Here is a 27,632-nt window from a genome sequence, read left to right as displayed (position 1 = left end):
GTGTGTGGTGTGTGTTTGTTGTGTGTCTGTGGCGTGTGTGTGGCGTGTGTGGTGTGTGTCTGTGGCGTGTGTCTGCGCCATGTGTGTCTGTGGCGTGTGTCCGTGGTGTGTGTGTGTTGTGTGTCTGTGACGTGCTCAGTCTCTGCTGTTATCCAGTCCCCATGGCTGTGCAGTTGGCTCGTGTCCAGCTCTGTGATTCCGTGGACTGTACCACACCAGGCTTTCCTGTCCTTCACTGTCTCCTGGGGTTTGCTCAGATTCATGTCCGTTGAGTCAGTGATACCATCCAACCATCTCATCTTCTGACGCCCCCTTTTCCTCCCACCTTCAATCTGTCCCAGCATCAAGGTCTTTTCCAGTGAATCGGCTCTCTGCATCAGGTGGTCAGAGACTCGCTGCACTTTCCTAGAATTGCAGTTAGAACTTGAAGCCATCTTTTCTGACTTCAGAGCCACGGCTCTTTCTGTCCGCAGTGGTTCCCAGCACCCCTTCATCCAGCAGCTTTACTGAGCACCGATCATGCACCCTGGTGGACCAGGTCACTCATGGACCCGCCAGGTTGGCCATACTCATGCAAAGCCATCCTTTCCCCTGGATGCAGGAATGGGCGGATCTTGCAGTCATCACGAACACTTGATGACCCCGTTTGCTTGTCCTAAGCCCAGCCTGCATCCAGGTGGTCGTGTGGCCCCCTCGCATGCTGGGCACCTGTGTCAAAGCAGTTCTGTTCTCCTCATCCGTGAAGCAGACGTGTGGTGCCTCCTGGTGTGGCTGTCCGGAGGTGACCCGGATAGCCTCCTTGGCGTGGGTCCTGGCTCATGGCCGTGCTCACGGTGTTTAGATTCGGCAGAATCCCGGCCAGAATCAAGGGGGAAGCTTTGGAAACTGGGGAGCGGGGGGCCAAGGCCAGAGCAGAAACTGAGTCCTCCCGCTTCCTTTCCCTTTTGGAGAAACAGGCCAGACCTTCTGAAAGCGCTCTGCGAACGGCTTCTGGAACAGATGTGCTTGACCGAGCAGGAGGCTACAGAAGGACACCTTGGTGCTAAAACGGAGAAGATGCTGAGGCAGGCAGCCGTGCAGCTAAGAGGCCGTTCAGAGTTCGGACGTTTCATCCAAGCCAGCTCGTCTCCCATGCCTCCTGATGAGCTGCAGTTGCCTTGGGGAGTCCAGCTGGCACAGGGGGCTGAGGCGTCCAAAGCGGAGCAGAAAGACGCCTCCGTGCAGACTTCGGCCATGGAGGGCGACATGCTCAGATCCAGACACGAGGGCCCGAGAGAGGCTTGGGAGGAGCAACCAGCAGACGCCGTGTTCGGTACTGGACGTCGGCTGGAGGAGCCGTGCAGGATGCTGGGGCGGCAAGCCACCGCCCCTGCCTTCCCCAGGAGGACCGAGAAAGTAAGCTCTCCCACCTGCTCCTTACTTAGTTACCCACTGCCCGCTCCTTACTTAGTTACCTACTGCCTACAGTCAAAACACTTAAAAATCACCTCTGATCCCACTACTTTAAAATATTTATCTAGTCTGGTGTCTCCCCTGCCTGTATGTATCTTGACTTCCACCTAGAGGTGTGTGTCCTTGCTCACCTCCCCCAAAGTGTTGCCAACATCTCTTCCCTCCCTCCCTCTCTGCCCCCCACCCAGCCCTCTCTTATTTATCTGTATGCCACGATATATATAAGGCTTCCCTGGTGGCTCACATGGTAAAGAATCCACCTGCAATGCAGGAGACCCAGGTTCAGTCCCTGGATAGGGAATATCCCCTAGAGAAGGAAATTGGCTATCCACTCCAGTATTCTTGTCTGGAGAATTCTTTGGACAGAGAAGCCTGGCGGGCCATAGTCAATGGGGTTGCAAAGAGCTGGACACAATTGAGTGGCTAACATACTTTCATGATATGTTTATGTTTTCATTATAAAAAGCAGATTCACATTTATACATCTGCCTGTAGCTTTCTCCTTCATGTTACGTATCAGGAACTTCTTTCCTTGTAATGGCTGCTGAGATTCCACTGTGGGACATATGCCCCAATCGACATGATTTTCCCCCGTTGATGGACTTACTTTGCAGGTTGCAGTAAAACTGATGACCTGGCTTGACCTGCTGTAAAATAATAAACTTTTAATCTGCAGTAAGACTGTAATGACCTGACTTGAGTGACAGGGACGAGAACCTCGGTTTTCCTTTGTACAGACCTCGTGTCTGAGAGGCAGCGTTCTGTGGGCATCGTCTCCGGGCTCTATGCTTACAGCACCCATCGGAGCTGAGGAAGCCAGGTCCCAAGTGCCCATGGTCAAGGTTGGCTGTTAGGGGGCTGAGCTGGGCCCCTCACTGCCTGGCTGCACAGCTGATCACTTTCCCTGGGTCACCCTCCTCCCTGGCCCACGCTGGGTTTTGGTGGCCGAACGTCTGCAGTTTGCTTCACTCGAGATGCTCTCTCTAAGCCTCTCCTCTCACACCGTCAAATACGCCAGATGATTAAAAGCCATACTCTCCTGGCAGTGTTCGAAATCCTTCTAAGGAGGAGGGGTTGGGGTGGAGGACCCCCATGGCAGGGAGATGGGAGTGGCCTGGTGGAGGAGGAGTGAGGTCGTGTTGGTGACAGGGCTCCAGCAACGGCTGCTGGTCCCCTTGTTTCTGAGGAGTGTTTTGTATCTGAGAAATAACTGTATACACTGCTTCATAGCATCAGAATGGAGAATTAAGTTTATTTTCTGACCACTAAATTACTGCTTTTGTGCCTACCAAAGAGAGTTAGATATATCATTAGCAAAATTGCTTTTGATTGTTTTAAATTATGCACCAAAACTGTAATTTCTGGAAAAGGGTTTTCTAAAGATATCAGTAGAGACCAAAAAAAGAGACGTTGCCATTATATTAACAGTACTCGAGATGCAAATGTGTGCAGTTTGGCTGGAATAGAAATGCTCTCATCTGCCCCAGCTAGTTTAGTTTGTACCTGTGTATTAGGAAAACAAGATTTCGTGTGTGCATGCGTGAGTTTTCCCCCGCTATTTGTGTGGGAGATAACATCTTATATTCAGGAAAATTGGATAATCAAATGAACTTAATTTCCCCAAATATATTGAAAAAAATTTTCCATTTGGAATTATCTTCTCATTGGTGTCTTCAAAAGGAAGTCTACTGTGTTTATGTTTTTTGCATCTGTTATATATGCCTGCAGCTCGAGATTTCTATCCCTGTAGCATCACATTTAATCTTCTCACCAAGCACATGAGTGAGGTAGGCATCACCTCCATTTTGCATAGGAAGAAATGCAAGCTCTGGAAGGCTCAGAAAATTGTCCCGAGTGACTCAGCTGTTGAGAGGAGCGGCAGGCGTGCCCCATTGAGTCTGGCTTTAGAGGCAGACAGGGATGTGGTAACCCCACCTTTCTCAGGAACGGGGAAGCCTCATATCAGCAGTGTGGCCTCCCCTCTATGCAAAGTTGAAGAAAATTTAATGGTTTTCTTTGTGGCTTTTGGTTAGTCAGGGAGTCAGTAATCCTCAAACTTAAGCTGGAACTCTGGCACCCTGTTAAGAAGAACATCTTTGCAGCCCAGGGGTGAAACAGGGAAATGCGACCTACTTCTGGTTCAGTTACAGAGGCGAGATGCTGTACAGATACACCTGTGATTCCGCTGGGCCTGGCTGCTCACCTGCTCTGAGTCCTTGGGGCAGGCACCTGACTTTCAGGGGCTCCAAGGGGACCCTGTGACCTGGCATCCAGGCCTGGCGTGCTGGCTCAGAGAGGCAGTGTGTGGTCAGGGCTTCATGCCGCGTCTGTGGTAGGAGCTCAGGGTCCCCGTCCCCTCCCCAAGTGAGAGATCCAGGACGCCGTCTTTAACAAGGTGGTAGGTGGGACTCGGTTCGGTGTCTGTAAGGTAGCATTTTGGGTGGTGCTATTCTGGAAGTGGCGTTAGGGTGGCTGACGGCTGCCTTCTAGCCTGAACTTGACCTTGGCATTTGTGCACTTGAAGCCGTCTTCTCTGCTGCCATATGATGTGCAGATTCAGATCCAGGGATAAAGATCAGCGGAGACGGAGGGCCAAACACACGATTGGCATTTCCAGTCTTCTTTGATGAGGCGTCCACCCTCTCCCAAGTGTCCCTGTCACCACCGTTCTTCAAGGACAAGACTGTTCTTGTCCTTGAACCTCTTCTCTCCTCTTGCCTGGAATTTCAGGGTAGAAAGGGTCCAGCTTTCCTTAACCGGGCAGTAATGTCTGAAGAGCTTATTTGAGGTTCAGCTCTGCAACCTTCTTATTGTTCGATACTGGACTGGTTGGTTGCAGTCTCAGTTCTCTGTCCAGAAAATAGGCATAATAACTTCTCTTACCCTGTGAGCTCCAGAAATGCAGACTTGAGCTGAGGATTACGGGAGAAAATGCTGGAAAGCATTGGATGTCCTAGAGCGTGCAGGAAGAACTCCATCTTCTTTCCTGCCTGAGAGGCTTGGCTGATTTCTTCCTTCCCGAGTTTCCCAACCTTTAGCGGCACAGTCAGGTATAGACCGTGTCTTTATCCCAGGCGGAAGCCCTGAACCCTTAGCAGTCACTTCCTGTTCTCTCTACCTGTGCACCCGTAGTTGTAGGCAACCACCAAGCTTTATTCTGTCTCTAAAAATTTGTCTGCTCTGGATGTTTCATGTAAATGGAATCACGTGGTCTGCGATCTTTGGTGACGGGCTTCTTCCAGTTCGCATGACTTTTTCAAGAGTCGTTCATGTTGTGGGAGGTGTCCGTGGTTCATTTCTCTTTATGGCCTGATACTCCAGTGTGTGGATATACCACGGTTTATTTATTCAGTCATCAGTTGATGGACATTTGGACATTTATGGATAATGTTTCTGTGGACATTCATGTACGAGTTTTTGGGTGTACATGTGTTTTTATTTCTCTGGGGTATCTATCTAGGAGTGGAATTGCTAGGTCGTGTAGTAACTCTGTTTAATGGTTTGAGGAACTGCCAGACTCTCTCTAAAGTGGCTGTAGCTAGTTTACAGAAGTTTTCACCAGGATGGGAGGGCTCTAATTCCGCCCCATTCTCACTAACGATCATTATTAGCTTTTTTGATTTTAACCATCCTAAGGGGTAGGGGGTGGTGGTATTTTGCTGTGATTTGATTTTCAGTTTCCTGATGACAGATGAGTTGAGTGTCTTTCCACCTGCTTATTGGCCTTTTATTGTCTCCTTTTGAGAATCGTCTTTCAGGTGGTTTGCCCACCTTTTAATTAAGTTACTTGTGTTTCTATTATTGAGTTGTCGTAGTTCTTTCTGAATCCTAGATTCGCATCTTTCTTCTCAGGTTTTGAGTTTGTTTAAACTTCCTCCACTTGAGGGGCACCCCCACGTGGCCTCCTAAGATAGCGTCTGCAGGTTCATTCCACACCTAGTTGTTGAGCACCTGCCGTGTTTGAGTTCTCACGCGGGAAGCGGTGGAGAGAGCACAGCTTCTGGTGCAGAAGACAGATGGAAATGCGTAGGCACTTATCATTATGGTCCTCATATTTTCCGAGGAGAATCCGAGGGAGCAGTGAGTACATAGCAGAGGAACCAAGACCCATTCTCTTGAGGAAGGCGCATTTGAGCTGAATTCTAATGAGTGTATTGGGATTAGTGGGAGAGGTGGGGGTGGGCAAGAAAGAGCGTTCTAGGCAGAGGAGACTTTCTGTGCCGAGGCCCCGAGTGCAGGGACCCGAGTGCTCTGAGGAAGTGGTAGGAGGCCCCTGTGGCCGGGGAGCGGGGGGCGTGAGGGGGAGCGTCTTGGAGTTGGGTGGTGGCGGCAGAGGGTGAGAAGAGGCAAAAGAATTCAGAGACAGCCTGGGGGTTGGAACCAGTGGAAAGTGGTGCGTGATGGAGGCAGGTGATGCCCGTAAAGGGAGTTTTAACAGTGGTGCCCGGGTTCGGGGCTGTGCAGCACGTGGAGGCTGCCGGAGCGGGTCTCGGGGGTGTGGCCTGGGGTGAAGGAATCAAAGAGCTGAGCTTTCGGTTGACTTGGGAGGTGGGCGGGTCAGGAGCTGTGGGCTTGAGAAGTAGCCATGGGGTTAGGGCCGTGTAACCCCGAAAACCTTAGTAAGGGTGGTTCTTGTGGCCTGGAGAGGGAGGCAGGTTGTCTTGAGTTGAAGAAAGGATGGGAAATGAGGACACAGATAAGGAGCTTTCCCAGACACTCCTTCTGGGAAGGAGCTCCTTCTGGGGAATATTGCCCAGAAGATTGCGCTGGGAAAAGGTTGCCATACGGAGAGTGTCTGGAACATGCAGAGGCGGCAGACTGGGGCCAGAGGGTGTCGAGGGGGAAGAGCTTGGCCTTTGTCAGTCAGAGGGGGGACCTCTGGAGGCTGGAGGGTTCAGAAGGGGCAACTGCTGAGACACAAGCTCTCTGGGCTGGGGGTAAGCAGAGAGGCCGTGGCGCGACAGCCGCTTTGAGTCCTATTGTATGAGGTCGGCTCAAGCGGGTCGACTGCGGCCAGGGAAGGGTGGTCATTGTTCTCCCGGGTGTGCTTTCAGGATGCAAAGAAGTCGCGCCTGCCCATCCTGATAAAACCATCGCAATCGCTGGGAAGCGTGTGCCGGCTCCCTGCCTCCCAGGAGGCGGTGGCCCACCTGCAGGCCCGGGTCCTGAAGCTGCAGGGGGAGCTGAAGGAGCTGAAAAGCCACAACAAGCAGCTTCACCAGAAGTTAATTCTGGCGGAAGCAATGGCAGAGGGGCGGCCGGCGCCAGAGGAAGCGCTCCCAAAAGGTAAGCACCAAGGAAAACGTGTCCTCCGCGAGAAGACGGACGGCCTGACAGCGCGGCCCGAAATGTCAGCAGCGTTGTTTAGAATTGCAGTAGGTTGGAGGATAATTTCTTGAATTGCTGTGACTAATCTTGATTTGACAAATACACAATCGAGGGGACACAGTCAGGAAAGTGCATCCTTTGTTCTGTGGGGGCAGAGGAGGACGGGTCATGCTCCCAGGGCTTGCAAGGTCACGCTCCCTTCACCTGTGATTGTCTCGGGGGCTCCAGTCGTGGCGTGACTTGAATCTGGGTTGTTCCCCCCTACCCTACCCCCCGGCACCATCTGTGGGGGCCTCAGACATCTTTGCAGCATTCTCTGAAAGGCTGGGCCATAATTGTTTGGGTTCTTCAGGGCTAATTGCAAACCCTGTTGACCTTATGGCTCCTAGAATTGACCTGCCTCCCTACTCCCTTGGAACCTACTGTCTCTGCTTTCCTGGGAGCCGCCCAGATAGCCCTTGGGGTCCAGAGTCTCTGGCCGGGGACCTCAGTGCGGCCCCCAGCCCAAGACAGTGGTGTGTGAACATGTTGCCCCTTGGAGAGGGAGGAAAGCTGAGGGCCCTCTCACGGAGCAGGCAGGGCAGCACGCATGTAGCAGCATCCGTCATCTTCAAAGTGTTCCTGAACCCACAGCAGCACTTTTGCTGGCTCCTGATGTTGAACTTCTGCTGTGAGCGGATGACACCGGCCCACAGTAGCAACAACAGTGATCTTTCACGGAGTTATTCAGAAAGGACGCAGCAGATCCTCCCATGGGCCGGGCACCAGCAAGATAGTGGGCATAAGAGACCAAGTCTGGGTCCAGTGTATATATCACAGGGGGAGGAAGAAAATACACTGTGAGCAACACTTGCTCCTTGGAAGGAAAGCTATGACCAACCTAGACAGCATATTAAAAAGCAGAGACATTACTTTGCCAACAAAGGTCCATCTAGTCAAAGCTGTGGTTTTTCCAGTGGTCATATATAGATGTGAGAATTGGACCATAAAGAAGGCTGAGCACTGAAGAATTGATGCTTTTGAACTGTGGTGTTGGAGAAGACTCTTGAGAGTCCCTTGGACTGCAAGGAGATCCAACCAGTCCATCCTAAAGGAGATCAACCCTGAATAGTCATTGGAAGGACTGATGCTGAAGCTGAAGCTCCAATACTTTGGCCACCTGATGCGAACAGTGGACTCACTGAGAAAAGACTCTGACGCTGGGAGGGATTGGGGGCAGGAGCAGAAGGGGACGACAGAGGATGAGATGGCTGGATGGCACCACTGACTCGATGGACGTGAGTTTGAATGAAGAGAGATGGGAGATGGTGATGGACAGGGAGGTGTGGAGTGCTGCAGGCCATGGGGTCACAGAGAGTTGGACATGACTGAGCGACTGAACAACAGCAACCTCTGCGAGAAGGCAAGGTCGCCGGTGCGGTGATCTCATAGTGCGAGCTGCAAAACCGGAGTTCTTAGAGAAGAGAGACGGTCTGGAAGCTTCAGAGATGAGCAAAGGCACTCACGCATTTCTAGGCCCATGGTACAAGGGAGGAAGGAAAGATGCACCCACTCCCGGGGAGGCTGCCGGAGAAGCAGTGCCAAGGAACGGCTGCAGGCCGACAATGGACGGTTGCATCCGAGTGGTTCGGGGCTGGGGCCTCTGCCTGCCTGTGGCAGTAAATAGAGTCAAATGAGTGCCTGTTACTTCCTGAGCCGCGCTGTCCACTTTACACACGTGGTCTCACTGAATCTTCCTCCCAGTCCTGTGAGCAGGTACACTAGTTATTCCCACTTGATCGCTGAGGCAGCAGTTTCATAGATAAAGGGACTTGGCTACGGTCACACTGTGGGCTGACATCCCAGCCTGAACCCGCTGCCTGGCTTCAGAGCCTTTACTTTACCCCCAGTGTTTCCCAGAGCCTGGTGTACGATTCTGCGTGTGCAGATTTTATGATGATCTGTAGCCAACAGTATCTTCCATTTGATTTTAGTTTCTCTTGGGTTTGAGGCTTCCCAGGTGGCTCAGTGGTAAAGAATCCACCTCCCAATGCAGGAGACTGGATTTGACCCCTGGGTTGGGAAGATCCTCTGGAGAAGAAAATGGCAACCCACTTCAGTATTCTTGCCTGGAGAGTCCCATGGACAGAGGAGCCTGGCAGGCTACAGTCCACGGGGTCGCAAAAGATGTGACTTTAGTGACAAAACAGCAGTGTCTTGGCTTTAGCACAGTTGAGGTTTTAAGATCGGCCTCCTTTGAAGTGATGGCTCTTCTTTCCTCCTTCCTTTCCCAGAGTCCTTCATCCATCCATCTGTCCATCCATCCACCCACCCATCCACCCAGGCATCTATTCACAGTCAGTGAACGTTCTCCAGGCGCCTGCGATGTTCCTGGCCGCCTGCACACAGTGGAGGAGAGAAGGGAAGGAGATGCACTCCCTGCCTTCTGAGGGTAACCTGTCCGGTGGAGCAGGGACAGATAACTAAGTACGTCAGGGCGGCAGGAGTGGGGCTGCCCTGGGGAGGAAGGAGACGCGCTGAGTCGCACTGGGGCTCTGGCTCCTTGCCCGGGGCTTGCCATTTGCACTGAACAACGTTCTGATTTCTTGCTGCGGCCCGGGGGTGCCGTGACCAGGTGCTACTTCGGCAGCTGCCCGGTGGGCCCTGGGGGCCTCTCTTCTTGGGAAGGGTGGGTGTGAGTCTGTAGAATTCATTTTCTCACTCACTGTTTCTCGAGAGCCTGGGCTTAAGCCATTTCAGACAAGCTGCAGTGTATTTATGCTTTTTATGTCCTGTTATTGCAGCTCGATAGATTAATTTTATCTTATAAATTGCATTTTGCCTCCCTAGCGTTCTTATTCTCCCTGTTGTATCTTTGTGTTCTTCTTAGTTGCTTGGCTAAGTTTCAAGCCGAGGGTTTTACTTATTTTGCTCTGTCTCTGCGGATGCCTGTGGCCCAGCACCTCGTGGGAACAGCCTACTGGGCCGGGCCGGGACAGCAGGGAGGCCTGGAAGCCGCGCCCTGCGTCTGGAGAGACAGGGGAGGGGGCGAGGAGCAGCAGGCCGCCCACGAGCCCGGCCAGCATTCACCTCCTGTGCCTGCCGACCAGCTGCTGTGTGCCGGGCACCATTTGGGGGTTTCATGTGAGAACCAGGACTGAGCCCCGCAGCGGGCATCTTGGGGCGTCTTCGCTGTCCCCGTTAACACAGGAGGAGGGAGGTTGGGGTTTTGAAAGAGAATTGGTCCAGGGCCACCTGGCTGGTAGGTAGGTGGACGAGTCACGGCCCGCTGGGTGTCTGTCCGAGCGGACAGTCTGTTTGTCTGACACTTTTCTACCAGGCAGTGGGCTGGGCTCTGGTGGTTTGGCCTCAGAGGACACAGCCCTGCCCAGGCTCCGGGGAGACCCTGGGCTGTGGGCCCTGTTCCCAGTGGCGTACGCTTCCCAAAGCCTCCAGTCGGTGCTGACGACGTGCTCACAGGCTTCCAAGGGTCCTGGGTTTTGAGGAGAAAGCCACTCTCCTGGGTAATCGAGTGCCCCTTAGCTGCATTGTAGGGAGGTCCAGAACTTCAGTGTTTCCTATAACATAAATCAGTGGCCCTGGGGACCTCTACTGTACGGCAAAGAGATTCACTTATGCACAGAAACACCCTTTTTTACATTCTTTTCCACGGTGGTTTATCACAGAACACTGGATACAGTTCCCTGAGCTGTACTCAGGACCTTGTGTTTATCCGTTCTGAATGTAGCAGTTTGTATCCGCCAGGCCGGAACTCCCCGTCCAGCCCTCTCCCTGCCCCTCCTCCCTGTTCTCTGTCTGTGAGTCTGTCCTGCTTCACAGATAGGTTCGTTTGTGCTGTATTTTAGATTCTACTTAGGAGTGACGTCACAGGGTGTGTGTCTGTCTCTGGCTCACTTAGTGGGATAATGTGCCCAAGTTGCCGCGAGAGGCAGCGTTTTGTTCTTTTTACGGCTGAGTAGTATTCCATGCTATATATGCCCCACGTCTTTATCCATCTGCCGATAGACATTTAGGTTTTTTCCATGCTTTGGCGACCGTGAATAGTGCTATGCAGTGATTTTTAAATGAAAGAAAAAAAAATCCTGCTCTGGAACCTTATGAAGGGCTACAGAGCAGAGACTGCAGAGCCGTGTGGCCGTGCTGACGCTGAGCTGTGAGGCTCGCTGTGTACTGGCCCAGGTGCCTGGAGGTCAGTCCTTGCCTCCGTGAAGTCACAAATTGCTGTAGATGAGGAACATTTCTGGAGTCAGAATTTTGAGTGTCAAGTGTCTAAAGGAGCTGAAAGGAGCAGAGTTTCAACTGGTTGTGCAAGTGGGAATATGAGGAGGACACCTCCTAGCTGTGATGAGAGTGTGTGTGTACATGTGCGTGTCTAAACAGCAGAGGTGGCCACAGTCTGTATCACAAAAGGACACTTGTACGGGGCTTCCATTTGTCTTTGCCTCACGATTACTTACTGAAAGTCATCAGAACTGATCTTTATTCCCATGAATGAACATCACTTTTGCCATGAAATTCCATTATCAGGAGGTTGTTAGAGCAAAGCTATTTCCTTGCCTTGGAGTGTGACTCATAGGAAAAAAGCCTTGTTGAGCTTTCTCCCTCTGTCTCTCTCATACACATTCAGCCAGCAGGACTCCCTGAGTCCCTTCTCTGTCCCAGGCCCCAGGCCAGACCCTGGAGAAGCAGAGATGAATGACCTGGTCTCCACCCCGAAGGCCCTCAGAGCTAGTGATTATAACACATTTTGTGCAGTAAAAATGCTCTGTTAGGAATGCTTTCTTGAGGTCACGTAGCAGTGGCTTTCTAAAATTCAGAAGTTTATTTTATGGTATTTGCATCGTGAGCAAGGACAAGAATGGGCTTAAAGCCATGAGGAGCAGCTGCAGAACCCAGAAGTTGGATGAGACAGCCTGACAAGGACGTGCGTACGCCTTTCCTTCTGCGTGGTCTCCTCGGTCATCTCAACCAACGTACCCCGCTGCCTTGCCCACCTTTCCCCAAGTCCACAAGCCTTTGCTCACGTGTCTCTCCTGGAATAGGCGTCCTCTCCCATCTTTGAACACCTTCAGGAAAGCAAAGCATTGGTTGGTCTCCCTCACTACTGTGTGCCAGACATTGTTATCCTTTTTGCAGATCCTGTCCCATTGGATACTAAAGACAAAAGCAGAATACAAGGTGCTCTCTCCCTTTTGCGGATGAAGCTTCTGAGGCTCAGAGAGGCTAAGGCACTTGCCTAAGATCACACAGCCATTAAGTGGTTAGAGCCTTAGTGTGAAACCAGATCTGTTGGCTTTCAGAGACGGATGTTTTCTCCTATGTTCTGCTGCCTCTCGCGTATGCAGACAGCTGCTTGTACTGAGCTGAGCTTTCCCTTGGACAGCAGGCAGTGTGGCGTGTGGTTAAGGCCAGATGCTCTAGACTCAGGCCTGAGCTTGAAGCCTTACAACAACAAATGAGATACTGCTTTGGGGAAATCAGAGCTCTGGGCAGTGAGTTCTTACCTGAGTCTGTGCAGCCAGCAAGTCGCCCAGCTGGGTGTGAGCCCTCTCCGCTTTGTCTTCAAAGCTGTGTGTTCTTCCTGCAGCACCACCCTGCCTCTCACGGAGTTTGGCTGCAAACATGGGGATTTAAACTAGCTGTAAGGAGATGTTTCCTGGCAGGATTATGAGTCAGCCAAATAACTCCTCGCTGTAGGGGACATCATGGCATCTCCCAGAAGCTGGTAGACATGGAGATGAGGTGACCTCTCATCTGCCGAGAATTTCAGAATTGCTCGTCTTTGATGTTACTTCACTCTTTCTCCAATGTTTGTCCGCCCTTCGTTCACATCTGGTCTGGGCTGGGTGCTGTACGAGGCGCTGAGCATGTGAAGATGAAAGGCCAGTTCCTGCTGGGAAGGAACACGCAGCCCAGTAAGGGAGAGAACCCAGTAACTAACTGCTGTGTAAATAAATGAATGAGCCAGATGTCCGTCCTGTGCCACACCCAGCACGTGATCTTGTCTGTTGTGGGTGTTACGTATCAGGTACCATGGAAGCCCAGTGGGGAGTGACTGTTTTGCATAGTTTGAACATTGGTTCACAGAGCAGGACAATCAGATTTGGGTGTTGAAGGATGAGTAGGAGCTCGTTGAGCGGGAGTAAAGTAGGTGGCCGAGGGGGAACAGCACATGCAGAAGCTGGGAGGCACGAGCAGCCTGCTGTATGCAGGGAATGATGGTTGCTTTAGTAGGGAGTCTGCGTAGGTGGTGGCTGGAACTCGATCATGGAGGGTCTCAGATACTGTGAGAAGTTTGGGCTTAATCCTCAAGATGGTAGGGGGCTGGGTGAGGTGTAGGTGGGGTGGTTGGTTATCAGGGTGGAATTCACTTTTCAGCACAGCTCTGAGGAGGAGGCTCGATTGAGAAGGAAGAGGGAAGGACTCGAGCCAGAGGGGCTTGGCAGGAGGCTCCCGCGGTCTCTGCTCGGTGGGGGCTGTGAGCCAGGGCAGAGGGCTAGATTTCAGCAGTGGAGAGACTGACGTAAACGTGGTTTGATTTCCAGGCTCTGAAATTTACCAGCCAGATGACCCTGCCGTCTTGCCACCAGGCGACGAGGACCCCTCTGAAGACTTCCCAGCTACACACTTGAGTTCCAACAGTCAGTTTTCCACTAAAGTCAGTGTGGTTGGGACTGACCCGCTGGAGAGCACTGATACCTCCAACGATAAAGAAAACTTAGAACGGAAAATCTGTGACCTGGAAACGGAGCTCGAGGGCTACCGGAACTTCATCCTGCAGCTGCAGAAGCACTCCCGGTTCAGCGAGGCCGTCATCACGGTCTTGTGTGGGACGGAAGGGGCCCAGGACGGCTTGAGCAAGTCCAAGGGCAGTGCCGACGAGGAAGAAATGACCTTCTCGAGTTTGCGCCAGGTCCGTTATGTGAAACACATGAAGATCCTCCACCCGCTGGCACCAAAGATGATGGACGGCGGGCGACTGGAGAGCCTCGGACAGCAGCTGGTGGGCCAGGAGTGTGAGCTGCAGAAGGGGCAGAATTTGAACGTGGAGCTTTTCGGTGGGATCCATAACCTGCAGAATAAGATCAGAGACCTCTCGTCCTCCAGGTACATCCCACCTCTGCCTTCTCCCACGGGTGAGCCTGCGGTTCCCCCACGTTGCCGCTAGGTGGGCGCCCCTGACCTGGGAAGGGGTGGTGCCCTGCAGGGGCGTTGGGCACGTGCCAGGGAAGCCTCCGTGGCCCGGCAGAGGCAGTTCCTCCTTGGAAAAGACGCTGATGCTGGAGGGGTTGAAGACAAAAGGAGAAGGGGGCGGCAGAGAACGGGATGGTTAGATTATATCACCAACTCAATGGACCTGAATTTGAGCAAACTCCAGGAGATACTGGAGGACTGGGGAGCCTGGCGTGCTGCAGTCCGTGGGGTCTCAAGAGTCGGACACGACCTAGCAACCGCACAACAGCAGTAACAGTAGGGCAGCTACGCCTTCGGGGAAGTGCCGTGTGAGGCCACGGAACCTGGCGGCGTCCACGCTCGGCCTGTGCCGTCGGCAGTTGGCCGAGCAGGTCTTGTCCTCCTCAGGTCGGGGGGCCAGGGGGAAGGTTTTAGACCGGCCGTTGGTGAGTCGTAGCACGGCTGCTAAATGACAGTGTTTGCTCCTGACCTGTTAAGGGCTGTTCCTGTCCCTCAGGGGAGGGGGTGGGGGACACTGAAGCTGCTGTCCTGGGCAAGGTGGGGAGAAAATGAATACTGTCCGTATCTCTACCCTTTAAGGGCATCTCAGAGAAATGAGCCTGTGTTGAAAGAGAAGAATTCTTGGGTCGTGAAGATATGTTTTATGGGCATAGAGATACACAGTTTTGCTTCATGAGATCTGACAAGCGCGGGATCATTTGTAAAGCTGACCTTCATTCGTCACTAATTTGAGACAGACACGTTGTTCAGAATTGTCAGGAGCCAGAGTGCGTTTTTCAGGGCTTCCCATACAGTGTGATTGAAGGCAGCTGGTGTTTATTGAAGGGCAGCGTTGTCAGACCCCACGTTAGGCACTGTTCTAACTGAATCCCCACAGCCACCTGAGAAGGAGGTGTTCTCAAACCCTGTGTTTGTAGATGAGGAAATGGAGCCTCAGAGAGGCTGCCGTGCCCGAGAAGGCGGCCCGGGAGGGTTCGCGGAGCCCAGGTTTTGTCTCATTCGTTAAACTGGTCCTGTTTGCGGTGTTGTGGTCACGTGACCTCTCTGCTCACGTGGGCTCGAAGGTGGTCACTGCTCATCATTTCAAGGGATGTAGTGAAGCGAGGGGTCAGGGTCTCTGCCCAGCTGCTCTGGGGCCAGCTTCCTGCAGCCACAGTCGGTAAGGAAGATGGAGCCACTCTTCCCTGCACTTGTGCTTTTCTCAGTGTTGGCGGATCCTCGCGGGCTCGCACGGGCAGGCAGAGGGGCCGCCCGAGGCTGTGACGCCTGGTTCAGTTAGGCTTTGGAGGCGGAGCCCTATCGTGCCACAAACCTTCACCATTTAACCGACTTTGCCATCTCTAAGAGGCAGTTTTCTCTCCTGTAAAGGGAGATATTCGTGCACTTGTTAGGAGATTGCAAGGAATAGGCAACTTATGAAACACGCCTACTTCCGGGGCTGACCGGCCTCGGTTCCCCTGTGCGTGGCTGTCAAGGTTAGAGTCGGCTTGTGGTCCTCCCTCCAGAGCTCAGTCCTCGTCTTGTTTTCTTGCCTTCAGTTTCCTTTTTCTTTTTCCTGAGGATTTGTGCTGGCTCCCCTGCCCGTTGGCGCGCTCGTTTCTACAAATTTCGAGTAGTTTTTTAAAGAGTGAGTGGAAACTAATTGTCCTCCCGAGTCCTTGCCAGTCTGTACTTTAATTGGGGGCTTCATAAAGGTTAAAAGTGTTGCAGAAGAACCTCTGTTCCAGCCTTTGTTGGCTGTTTTGAAATCGAAAGAGTCGGGACCTTGCGTAGTTGCAGTTGTTCCAAAAGTATAGATACTTGTACAGCTGCAGGCTTTTCAAAACCCTGCTTTCTCAGTTTTCCAGTTGGTGTTAAGGTCACAGAAATTCAGTTCTAAAATGGGTGCCAGCGTTTCCTTTTCCCTCCTGTATCAGGTACGATTCGTTAGTTCAGGCCCAAGCCCGGGAACTCTCCCTCCAGCGACAGCAGATAAAGGACAGCCACAGCGTCTGCGTCGTCTACCGCCAGCATGTGAACACCATGATCAAGGCGTTTGAGGAGCTGCTGCAGGCCAGCGACGTGGACCAGTGCGTGGCCGAGGGCTTCCAGGAGCAGCTGCACCAGTGCGCGGCGCTGCTAGAGCAGCTGGAGCAGCTGTTTCTCAAGGGTGAGTGAGGCGCCGGCCTGTGAGCCCTAAGATGGACCAGACACTGGCCCAGGACTTCTCGGAGGGGCCCGGGGAACCGGCTCCTTGGCCTCCCCTTGCGCCCCTGCCCCGACGAGGGGATGGCAGTGCCCTGCTGGACACTTCCTTCCGGTGCCCACTGCCCCGTGGTTGGCAGTCTGCCCTGTTCCAGACCCAGTGGAGGGGCCTCAGGGGCCAGGCTGGGAAGGCGTGGCCACGTGGTTGCCAGTTCCTCTGAATTTTCAAGAGGGGATAGAAACCCAGGTTTGGCAGGTGAAGACTCACGGATGTTAAATGCTGGGGGCAGCAAACAAACGAAGCAAACAAGAAAACCCAAACTTTCATTGGTTAAAACAGATTTAAGCGTCAGAGGTGGTCTGGGGAGGATGGAAGAAAGCCTTTGCCAAACATTTGCTATGTGCTAGGTACTTTAATGGATGTTCTTACATTACAATTCAAAAATAATAACTTGCATTTCTTTGAGACTACAGCAGACATCTTCATATAGTTGAGTTCAGTTGCTCAGTCATGTCTGACTCTTTCGACCCCATGAACTGCAGCACTCCAGGCCTCCCTGTCCATCACCAACTCCCGGAGTCCACCCAAACCCATGTCTATCGAGTCGGTGATGCCATCCAACCATCTCATCCTCTTTCGTCCCCTTCTCCTCCCACCCTCTATCTTTCCCAGCATCAGGGTCTTTTCAGATGAGTCAGCTCTTCACATCAGGTGACCAAAGTATTGGAGCTTCAGCTTCAGCATCAGTCCTTCCAGTGAACACCCAGGACTGATCTCCTTCAGAATGGACTGGTTGGATCTCCTTGCAGTCCAAGGGACTCTCAGGAGTCTTCTCCAACACCACAGTTCAAAAGCGTCAATTCTTCTTTATAGTCCAACTCTCACATCCATACATGACCACTGGAAAAACCGTAGCCTTGACTAGACGGACCTTTGTTGGCAATGTAACATCTCTACTTTTTAATATGTTGTCTAGGTTGATCATAACTTTTCTTCCAAGGAGTAGTGTCTTTTTATTTCAAGGCTGCAGTCACCATCTGCAGTGATTTTGGAGCCCCCAAAATCAAGTCAGCCACTGTTTCCCCATCCATTTGCCATGAAGTTGTGCCATGGGTAGCCTGTCATTCTCCCTCACTCTCTGGGCAGATACATGCATACACGTAAACATACACGGACACCTTACTGACAGTCCCGAGAGGAGAGTGGATGTGGTTGGCCCCTCCTCCTTGGGGAACTCTCCTCCGTGACTGCAAGGAGGACACCGTTCCGAGTCAGTTCTCCCGCCCAGCCCCGGGTGCCCCTCTGGATCCCTGCCTTCAGTGTGTGTTCCAGATCAGCCGGTCCTGCCATCTCACTGCCGCCACGGCTCCTGCTGGCTGCCTGCTGCTCTTTGGGGTGGGTGCGGTCCCCTCTTCCCTGGCCTCTGTGCATCCACCCTGGGCCCGAAGGAGTCCGTTTCTACTGTGGTCAGAGTGGTCTTCACAAAGTATAAGTCAGGTCATGACTGCTCTCTGCCCCAAATCAGAGGCTTTCCTTTGTGAGTCATAAGGGTCAAGTTAAATCACGGATGCGAGGCCTTGGACAGAGCTCGTGGTGCCTCACTTGGAGTCCTGAGTGCTTGAGTCCTGTACTTGTTGGGAGCCGGGGGCTTCATTCTCAGGACAACTCGGCCTTAACAGGGAAGATCCTCGGTTTGATGTAGTCCTTGTGCCTTCGTGCAGACACACAGACGGTTCACAAGGGTCCACGTGCTGAGTGTGATGCCGGGATAGAACGTGGGGTAGTTTGCCTTCTAGGCCCAGGAAGTGGTATTTTCTCCGTTTTTTAAAAAGGGCCCAACACCTTAGACACGTCACAGGCCCATTGTCTAGTACCAGCTCTTGGGACCCCGGAGGGCCAGAGCGCAGGAACACTTGACTTTTCCCAGCTTACACAAAATCCCCTGTCTTCTGGCTAGGATTTTGCAAATAAGCTAGCTTCCGTTTTGCTATAGGAGGGTACAATGGGTCCTCAAGATAGAGCTGTGTCTTCGTGACCTGAGGCACTTTCTGTCTGTCTCTCTCCTTCCTCCCAGCCCTCTGCCTGGGAACGGGAGGCCGAGAGAGACTGCCTCTGGCACCAGATGCCCGCCCGCCCTCAACTTTCGCCTCCCCTTGATTTATTTTTTAGTTACTTACCTTGACAAGCCCAACGAGATCTCATTTCTTATTTCCTATGGGTTCTGGAAGCAGAAACATTTCGGGCTTAACAGACAGCACAAACACAGACCTTAATTCTCGTCTACAAAAGGCAGAAAGGTCTCAGGAACCTCTCTGTAGCTCTTTTTCTTAGAGAATAATATGTAGCCGAGGTGGGTCTTTCTGGGCTGCCATCTGAAGAGTCTGGCTCCTGAATTATGAAACGAGCCCACCATAAAGTAATTTTATGTTTGAGGTAGTTGCATAGCATGAGTTCTTAAAAAATTTAAATCTAGGCTTTTTTTTTATTATTAATGCAAAGCAGTACCCGTTTATTGTGGAATAACAGATAAGCGAATATTCCTGTAATTGCGTCATTTATACAGCAAAACATGAACACCCTGGAGTGTATACTTTCCAGACCTTTTTTATCCATGTGTGTATTTTGGGTGGAAGTAGGACAGTCTGCAGCCTCTCCCTTTGTTCAATTATAGACCATAAATGTTAAGCTACATTGTAAGTTTCAGGGGCTAAGGAGCATTCTTTCGTATGAAGGCACTGTAATTAATCATTCCCCACTCGGTGGACATTTAGGTTCTCAAAGTTTAGGGCTGTGATAAAGGACTAGTGGATTGGAATCTTTGTGCATATCCTTGCTCTTTCTTTTCTGATGTTTAACTGGTAGCACCCAAGAAGGAGGGTGGTAGTGTGCCTTCTTAGAGCTCTGGGAGGATTCAAGATTATTGAAGCAGCTGGCGTCTGCCCAGCCAGTAGAGGGAGCTCAGCAGGTGCTGGCAGTGACTTCTGGGGGCCGTATTTTATTTCTTCAGAGTGTGAGCTCCTGGAAGTTGGGGGGCGGGGGCATGGGGGGTGGTCTCTGTCTTGGCTTCCCGACCTAGGAAAGGGCCAGACACGCAGTGCCCGGGCAGGATCTGATGCTGCTGCTAGGAGTCTTACGTGGTATGGACCTGACCCTGGGGTACCCGTCGGTGAAAGGCCCCCCGCCTCTGTCTGGTGCCTGTACTTCAGCTTGGAGGGGGCACCTCTGGACTATGAAGGGGAGGCTTCCGGGAGGAAAGGACATGGGAGCTCAGCCTGCCACATCAGGAGGATTCATGGCTGGTGGGGAAGGTTATTTCCCGAATGTTGGGGGTAGGAGGTCGTGCAAGCTCTGGTTAGCTTCGTGAGCCAGGCTATCCGATAAAATGGAGTATCCACAGAATGCTCCTGAGTAGCCTTGAAATCTGCCCTCTGCCTGGGCCTTGAGCCTCTCCTTACCTTCATAAAGCAGCTCTCCTCTGCCTCAGAGATCTAGACCAATCGTCACCTCCTTTGAACTCTCTGATGGTCCAGGCTGGGTGGTGCTTGGACCCCCACCCCCACACACACAGCATCCCACGTGCCTCATCACGCTGCTGCTGTGGAACCATCTTTTGGGTCCACGGTCCCCACTCAGCTGTGAACCTGTTGGGGGCAGGCCGCTCATTCATATCTGTGTCTTCAGTGTCGGGCACAGGCAGCCTGGGAGGAGAACTGCAAATATTTAACATGAATTACAGGTGAGAAAAAAAAAGAAGTGTTTGGGTCACGTAGGAGATGCCAGACTCTGACGTTTGAGCTTAAACTTGTGCGATCGATGGCTATGGAGCTAGGGAGGACTGTTCTCCCAAGGGACTTCTTACGTGGTGATCAGCGCCCACATACAGAGGGGTGAGTGCAAAGAGGAGACTGCAGGTGGGGACCGCCCGTTACAAGCCGGTCCTGCATCGTGCTTCTCACCCTTGTTCCGGTGTGTTAGCGGATAACTCGATGCCTCTCTGTGTGGAAAGATGGGACCCTTCCACCCCCACATACTCTACAGCTTTTCAGGTGTGGCAGTGAGATTTGCCTGAGAGATGGGAGCAGTTTTCCGTGACATGCTTCCTAAGCTTCTGGAAGAGCCGGACAGGTGGTACCCTGTCACCTGCGTGAAGGCAGATTGCACCAAGAATTCAGTGTATCATACCGGCCATCTCCCTGTGAGTCCCACCAAAACAGTCTGTCGTTTGGTGTGAAAGAACTCTGTGGTGGAAGGGAAGGGAGTGGAATATAACTGCTGAGTTGTTGCAAGCTCCCCAAAGGGTCTCTGATCTGAAGAAGGGAACCTAGGGTTGCTGGCAGCATCCCGGTCACGGGCTCCTTCTATGGTTGTGGGCTTCGTTAGGAATCAAGCAGAGTTTTCTGCTGGTTTTGAGATGAGTTTACCGTCGGGCAACCCTAAGCCTACCCTGGGGCAGGCACACACTGCCCTGCGAAGTCCCTGTACTTCTGAAGAACAGTGGTAACTGTGAAGCACATGTCGTGATGATGTTCGGCTGGCTGGCACCTGCAGAGTGGGCAGGCAGCTGTGAGAGCGTCTCCATCTCCCTGGCTTACCTGCGCGTGCAGTGAAGTAAATGCAGTGTGAACCGGGAGGGTGGAACCATTCTACCCCCAGGATTTCTCGTCGTTACCTTGAAACAGAGAGCCTGACCCTGGCTCACGGGGTTGTCTTGGGGCCCGAGGGAGATGTGGCTGCCAAGGAACCGCCCGCAGGGCCCGTTCTGGGAGCCTGGGCATCCTGCCCCGTGTGGTGCTGGCACTCAGATTCCAGCCTGGTGAGCGCAGAGGGAGCCACAAGATGAGAAGCAAGTGTGTGTGTCTCCTGTTATCTTCTCGTCCACGCCGTGGTGTTCGAGAACGTTTCCTTTTAGGAGTAGTCTTGGAAATGGTACGTGTGGGTACTGTTTGATTAGTCTCATTTTTCCAGTACAGCTACTGAAGGTTTGTTTTTTTTCTTTGGCCACCCATTCATTTCTTCAAAGAGTTCCTCCCAGCCTACAATTGCCAGAGTTTGGAAATATTTTAAAAGTACAGTTGTTCGTTTCTGAAATGTGGGCTCACGTGCTCCTTGCAGCGGCGCGTGGTGGCGCGCAGGGCAGCAGAGCGCAGTCCCCAGCTGTATCCCCAGCCTGCTTTTGTTTTCCTTTGTCATTTCTTCTGGTCACCCCCCTGCTGCAGACAGCGGCTTTTTCAGCTGCACGCACAGCCTCCTTTTCCTGGGAATCCTGCTTCTCCGAGCCTTTCTGGAGGAGATAATTTCAGTGCAGATGGAGCTGTGTGCACAAAGATGTTTCTTTTATAAAATGAAAAATAGAGGGCCTTCGATGTCAGCTAGGGAACTGGCAGAATATGGTCCACGTCCACCTCCAAGGGAATTCTCGTTGAACGTGACGTTTCTAAAGCAAACTTGGTAAGAGAAGTGCTCCTAATAAAGGCCGAAGTGAGGGTCTTCCCTGGTGGCTCAGTGGTAAAGAATCCACTTGCCAGTGTAGGGGACATGGTTTCGATCCCTGATCCGGGAGGGTCGCACATACTGCAGAGCAATCGAGCCTGTTCGCCAGAACCACGGAGCCTGTGCTCCAGAGCCGGCAGCTGCGGCTCCTGAAGCCCGAGTCCCCGGAGCCTGTGCTCCACGACGAGAAGCCAGTGCAGTGAGAAGCCGCGTGCTGCTGCTGGGGAGCAGCCCCCTGCTCACCACAGCTGGAGAAAAGCCCCTGCGGCACCCAAGACCCGGCGCGGCCCAAAACAGATAAGTCAAAAAAAAAAAAAAAAACACCATTAGTGTGCTAAAAAAAAAATAAAGGCCAAAGTGAGAGATTAAGTCACAATAACTATCACCCATGTTAGAACGCGTGGAAGAAAGAACAGAAGGGAAGTCAGGAGCAAGTCTGTGGTGAGGACTCTGGAATTTTGGACCCGGAGGGCAGTGAGCTGCTCTCTCTGGGTTCTGTTCGCCGTTTCCTGCGACAGGCCCATCTTCTGCTGGAATCAGAATTGTAGGGAAGGAAGAAGAGCCTGTGTCCAGTCGTGCCTTTGTGATTGCTTTTTGGATTCAGTCCTGTCACCTTCCTATGGAACCAGCACTGGAGCTGGGGTCTATAGTCTGAGTGGTATTCTTGGTAACCCACTTTAAATACCCAGGGCTGTTGCAGGGGAGTGTTTAAACAAAAGGGTTAGTGCCTCTGCAAATGGATGGGCAAGGGATTATTAGGGAGCACATCTTCTCTTCTAATGTTTTCCTTCTCGATGTTGTTTCTGCTTCCAGGAAATTCAGCTGAAGTGGAAATGAAAACCCAGAGAGAAGTGAGAGAGAGGTGAGTGTGCAGCCCTGGTAAGAAGCGGCGGCGGGTTAGCTCCGTCTGCCAGCGTTCGGCAGTCTGGGTTCCCTCCTGTCCTGTTAGTTTCCTGCATCTGGGGAATAAAGCGGAAACACCTAGGAAACGGACACTGGCCACACAAAACCAGGAGTTGAGGCGGGGTGTCCCGCAGCCTCCCTGCAGCCGCGTGACGCTCTTGGCGTTGCACTCGGGCGATCTGACTCGGCTGCCACGTTCCTTCTGTTGGCTCGAGTCCCTGGAGCGTGAGTTCCAGGCTTGCGCCTGGCCCATCTGTCCTTCCATCATGGGCCCCGCGCTGTAGCCTTAAGTCTGACTGTTGGTTGTTCTCCAGAGCGTGCAAGTGCACAGGCAGTGGGCCCTGCCTTCCTCCTATGATTTGAAATGCCTTCTTCAGAGTCGGCTCGCAGGAAGCGGCCTGTGCTCTCTGCGACCCCCTCGCCTCTCTGCCCCCACCCCAGGGTCACTGGCCCTTCTCATGGTGCTGGGCATTGCTGCAGCGCTTGCCATGTGGTTTCGAGGACTCCCTGAAAGAGGCAAGGAGGCAGCAGGTGTTGGTGTGTGCCCGCTGCTGCCCTTGGCACCCGCGTCGTTGTTTCTGACCCTACAAGGTGAGCATTCTTGTTCCCAGTTTAGGATGAGGAGCCTGAGGCGTCAGAGTTGCATACGTGTCAAGGAGAGGCAGCACTGGGGTTTGAACTTCAATCTGTTGTTACTCCCATACCTGGATGATTCTTGTTAGTCCCTCTTGCCTTTTGAGGGCAAAGACTGTTTTAAATATCTGTACACCTGCTCCAGCCTCAGCTTTCTGGCATGTGATTGGAATTTTTAAAAATGTTTGTGGTGTAAATGGATCGTTTCCACCCTTGGCTTGCCTCTGTGGCCAACAGGAAACATCAAGGTCGTGCCTTCCTTTGTTAACTTGTTCAAGGTTCTCACTGTTGTTAACACTATTGATGTTTCGCTCCTCTTGGGAGCTGTGACCCTTTGGATCCCTGGGGCTGAAATAAAGAAATAGAGGCTGGTCTGGGATGTGGTGTTTTAGATTTTCTTGGCATCGTGAAGGCAACGCAGCACCATTAGAGGGACCAGGCAGGGAAGCGGCACAGATCACTGGAGCACATTTCAATCAGGGCTCCAGTAAGGTTAGAAGAAACACTCCTCTCCTGCTGCAGTATTCTCAGGGACCCCTCCCTGGCCGACCTTCCACTTCCGCCCTGATGATAATGGGTCTTGTCCCATCGGCACGCTGTGGAGGGGGCAGTAAGGACCTCCTCGCTAGAGCTGTCTTAGCTGAGATCTGAAGGGTGAGGCTTGGGGTGGGGCTTTTGGGAGCGTGTCCACCCTTGAGGTGTAGGAGATATGGCCTCTTGGAGCCATGTGGCTGGTGGGCAGAGCATGGAGCTGGGGAGGTGGGTGGGGGGTGGGGCTTGGCCTGGTCCTCACATCCTGAATTAAGAGCCCAGATCCTGTTCTACAGGAAGAGGGGCGTCTCCAAAGGAGGGCAGGCTGGACTAGACAGGAGCAGACTTGGCAATCTGAAAACCAGCCGTGGTTGACTGGAGAATGGGCTGGGAGAAGGCAGGGAGGCTCGCTGGCCCTCCTCAGCCGCCCGTCTCATCTCTGACAGGCTTGCTTCTGTCCCTTCTGTTCTCCCGTCTTCAGCTGCAGGCTTAGCACTCGCATGGGTCACTCCTGAGCTCATTAAACAGGTGCCCTCGGCCCCTTCCTCCCTTTGCAAGGCGGCAGCAAGCCTGAGCACCCATCACACCGTCTTAGCAAAGTTGCATCTGGTGTTTACCTGTTAACGAATGTGTTGCCGTGTTGGAGTCCTTTGCTCCTGTCTGGGCTCGTGAATAATGAGACACGAAGTGATAGGAAAAAGTGGGAGAAAAAAGAGCTTAAATTAAGGCGCTTATTTATAATGGGGATTCACGTGGGCTTCTCACGAAGTTCAGGGTGTTTTTCCTCCCGGTGGAGGTGGCCCTTGGGAAACGCTGGTTAATGACCAGGTGATGGCCTGAATGGTGATATTGAAACCAGCTTGGGGACCACAAGGGTTTTGAGATTTAGAGACCCACAAGTCCACCTGTGGGTTTGGGTTGTCCCCACCCCCCACATTCTCCTGAGGGCTTGGAACCAGCCAGACGAGGGTTCAGATGGTTGCCCTGCCGCGTACAAGCAGGCGAGGTTCTGATGTCCCACCGACTCCCAGCTCTGCCTGTGGATGGTCCTCCCAGCGAGGACAGAGTGTGTGAAACGCCTTGGCCCTCTCTCAGGGCCCTCCTCTGCCAGCCAGGCAGTGGGTCCCCCTACTTCACTGACTCGAAGTCGAGCCCATTGAGCCCCTTTTTGGTTTGTTTTTAGAATGTCTTTGCTAAAAAATGTTCTAGGGCTGCAAAAAGACCAACGTCGCAAATATAGGTAAATGATAAAGGGCCAGTGTTCCTATCCTGGTGTGGGGTCTTAGTGTGGAACACGGTTTCTCTTTCAATCCCGATGGTCAAGGACTGAAGAAGACAGCTTCACACACCAGCACGCCCTCCCCGAGTCTCCCGCGCCTTCGGCCTGTCGCGCGGCGTCCGACTGTGGACTGTCCGAGAAGTCCTGCTCCTCAGAAGACCAGAAGCAAGACAGTGAGGCCGAGAAGGCGTCGGGCCTGGCAAACAACTTTTCACAAGGTAAGCTGTGCTTTCCCAAGCGTCGTAAACCTAGCTGAGACTTCGGGTTCGAACGGTAATTCACCCTCCTGCCTTTGTAGTGGAGGAGAGTGTAGCGACATCTGAGTGGTTACTGGATGAGAGGATGTCCCAGGAGGGCCCAAGCCGGTCATTCAGACATCGTTTATCGATGGAGAAACCTGCGGTTGTTGAAGGTGCTGGAGATTAGGGAAAAGTCGCCTTTGTTTCTTGATGATGACTTGCCCTTTCCTCACTTATCTGGCAGTGGCGGTCTGGAAAGCGCTGGGGTCCTGGATCAGTTCCCGGTCTGGTCAGTTTCCTGTTATTTCTCTCAAGCTCTTCCTGAGGCGATGTCGCTTTAAGACCGTTGGTTTGAATTGTATGGGTGCCCGAAAGTACCTCACCCCCTGTTTGGAGATTCTTGAATTTGATAAATCTGCTGTGTTTCTCTTTAGTGTGCCCTTTGGCCTTTTGGGTCAGCCCTTTGCCCTGCCTCTGACCATGGAGCTGTGGGCTCAGCTGGCGGAATCATCCTCCTGAGGCCGCCCACCCTGAGCTCCCCTTACATCAGTCCTGATACCTCCTGCTGGGCCTCGGGTAGGGCTTACTATTCATCATAAGTTCCAGGGATTGTTCAGACCCGAACAGACAGATCTTCCCCAGTAAAAGGCCAGTAGTATGTATTATGGTCTTTGCAGAGCACATGTGCTTTGTTGCAGTGACTCCGTTGTGCTCTTGCAGCAGAAAGCAGCTGTAGAAAATGCATAGATGGAGTGTGGGTATGTTCTAGTATAACTGTAGTTACCTTTAAGATAGGTGGGGGCGGCTTTGAGGCAGGCGTCCGCATTTCCTGACCCTTGCTCTAGACTCTGGACCTCAGCTGACATCCTGTGGTCCCTCATGTTTCCAGCAGCTTCTTTGCAAGGTGCCCAGAGTGGACCCAGAGAACAAATCAGACGCTTCCCTGCTAAAAGCTGTTTGTTGACACCTGATCATGTAGAACGAGGGTTTCAAAATTTTAAAACCTTTTTCTGGCAACAGAAATCCCCCCTCCCCTTTTTTATTTTTCAGATGAAACTGATTATATAAGAGATATATGAACTATATAAAAGGTAAAATTTTCCAGAGGAGTAGAGCCTTTATCCCCAGTGGTTGCCTCTGAGACTCCTGGTAGGATACTCAGGGCCTGGAGGAACACAGTTTGAAAACAAACCTAGAGCGTCATACACAGGTTTGGTACAACTCAGGTGTCAGCTGGGCTCCTCCAGTAACTAGTTACCTGGATATGTTTTCTTTGGATTTCTGGCTGTATCCCTCTGCAGTTTGTGAGTTTCTGCTCTTGGTTTTTCTGTGATTTCTGGCCGCACCATCTGCCTTTCGACTTAAGTCAGATCATAAATTGTTTCTCTGTCCCTAGTGCCCTCCTCCTGCCTGAGATCCCTCTGACAGAATCTTTGTGGGAGGAGCTGACGCTGTGGGGCCCAGAGAGGGCGGGGTTTACAGGGCAGCAAGCCTGATCCTTGCCACTGGCGATCTGTGATCCCTCTTCTTTAAAATCCGCCCACTAAGGTGGCACCAGGCACTTCCTCTTCCTCTCCCAGCCTGCCCCTCTTGTTTTCACTTTCCACCCCCTCCGCCACTCCAGCCTTGGTTTATTTCCAGTGTAGCGCTATTCAGGTATCTCTTTCACGCCTTGTTCCTCCTGAGGACCCATGACCTTGGGCTTCTCGAGTGGGTTTTCAGGCACTTTCCTGAATGCGGACAGTGCTCTCTGGAGTCGTCCTAACTACCCCACAGTTAGCTTCTTGGGGTCTGTTTCTCTCCTGTCTCTGCATCCGTTTTCCCTTTTGTCACGTTCGTAATCGAGCAGAGGGATAATTTAGCACTTGTGCTTTTTTTACTCGGCTTTGTATCGTGAGGTTTCCGACACGTTGCATAACATCGTTTTCAGGGGCCTTGCAGTCGTCCGCTGAATGGCTGAACCGCCGTTTTCCTTTTGTTCCCCTGTTGCTGAACATTTAAGTCATTTTCTAAAATTTCACAATTGTGAAAAGTGCTCCTGGGAATGTCTTTGAACGTGAAGCTTTCCCCTTATTTCAGGACACTTTCTTGACCTAGATTCTGTAAATTGGAACTGCTTGGCAGAAGCTGTGTATACTGTTGTTTTTGGTGCTTGCTTCTTGCAGGATGGGTTTTAAAGAGTCAGCATTTGTCAGAAGGGTATTATTGTAAGAGGGACAGATAATTTTCTCCAGTGTTGTTAAGACAAGTATAGTATTGCCTTCTGCCCAGTTAAGGCTGCATAATTAACAAGTGGTGTCCAGTTCGCCTGAGAATGTGTCCTTAAGCCCAAGCGATGATGCCAGCTTCCAGCCAGACTCGGAAGGTATGTTCTGCCGATCGCTGCTGAGCGTTTTTG

The 27,632-nt window shown here is 52.2% G+C and overlaps 1 protein-coding gene across 8 annotated transcripts in view; it reads left to right on the top strand.

Annotated features, from left to right (window-relative positions):
• CDK5RAP2 (CDK5 regulatory subunit associated protein 2) overlaps positions 1–27,632 on the top strand; it is a 185,160-nt gene that overhangs the window by 125,453 nt on the left and 32,075 nt on the right. For 7 of the 8 annotated variants that reach the window (XM_040241801.1, XM_040241811.1, XM_040241785.1 and 4 more), the window contains 6 exons: positions 951–1,395; positions 6,507–6,738; positions 13,326–13,887; positions 15,891–16,123; positions 22,463–22,511; positions 25,041–25,213. In XM_040241801.1, coding sequence (XP_040097735.1) covers positions 951–1,395; positions 6,507–6,738; positions 13,326–13,887; positions 15,891–16,123; positions 22,463–22,511; positions 25,041–25,213 — 1,694 coding nt within the window. The remainder of the gene's footprint in view (positions 1–950; positions 1,396–6,506; positions 6,739–13,325; positions 13,888–15,890; positions 16,124–22,462; positions 22,512–25,040; positions 25,214–27,632) is intronic. The other variant, XM_040241770.1, reaches the window with a different exon arrangement.

This window comes from Oryx dammah, unplaced genomic scaffold (genome assembly GCF_014754425.2).
Source record: "Oryx dammah isolate SB20612 unplaced genomic scaffold, SCBI_Odam_1.1 HiC_scaffold_1, whole genome shotgun sequence".
Taxonomy (NCBI): Eukaryota; Metazoa; Chordata; class Mammalia; order Artiodactyla; family Bovidae; genus Oryx; species Oryx dammah.
This window is presented reverse-complemented; position numbering and strand designations above follow the sequence as displayed.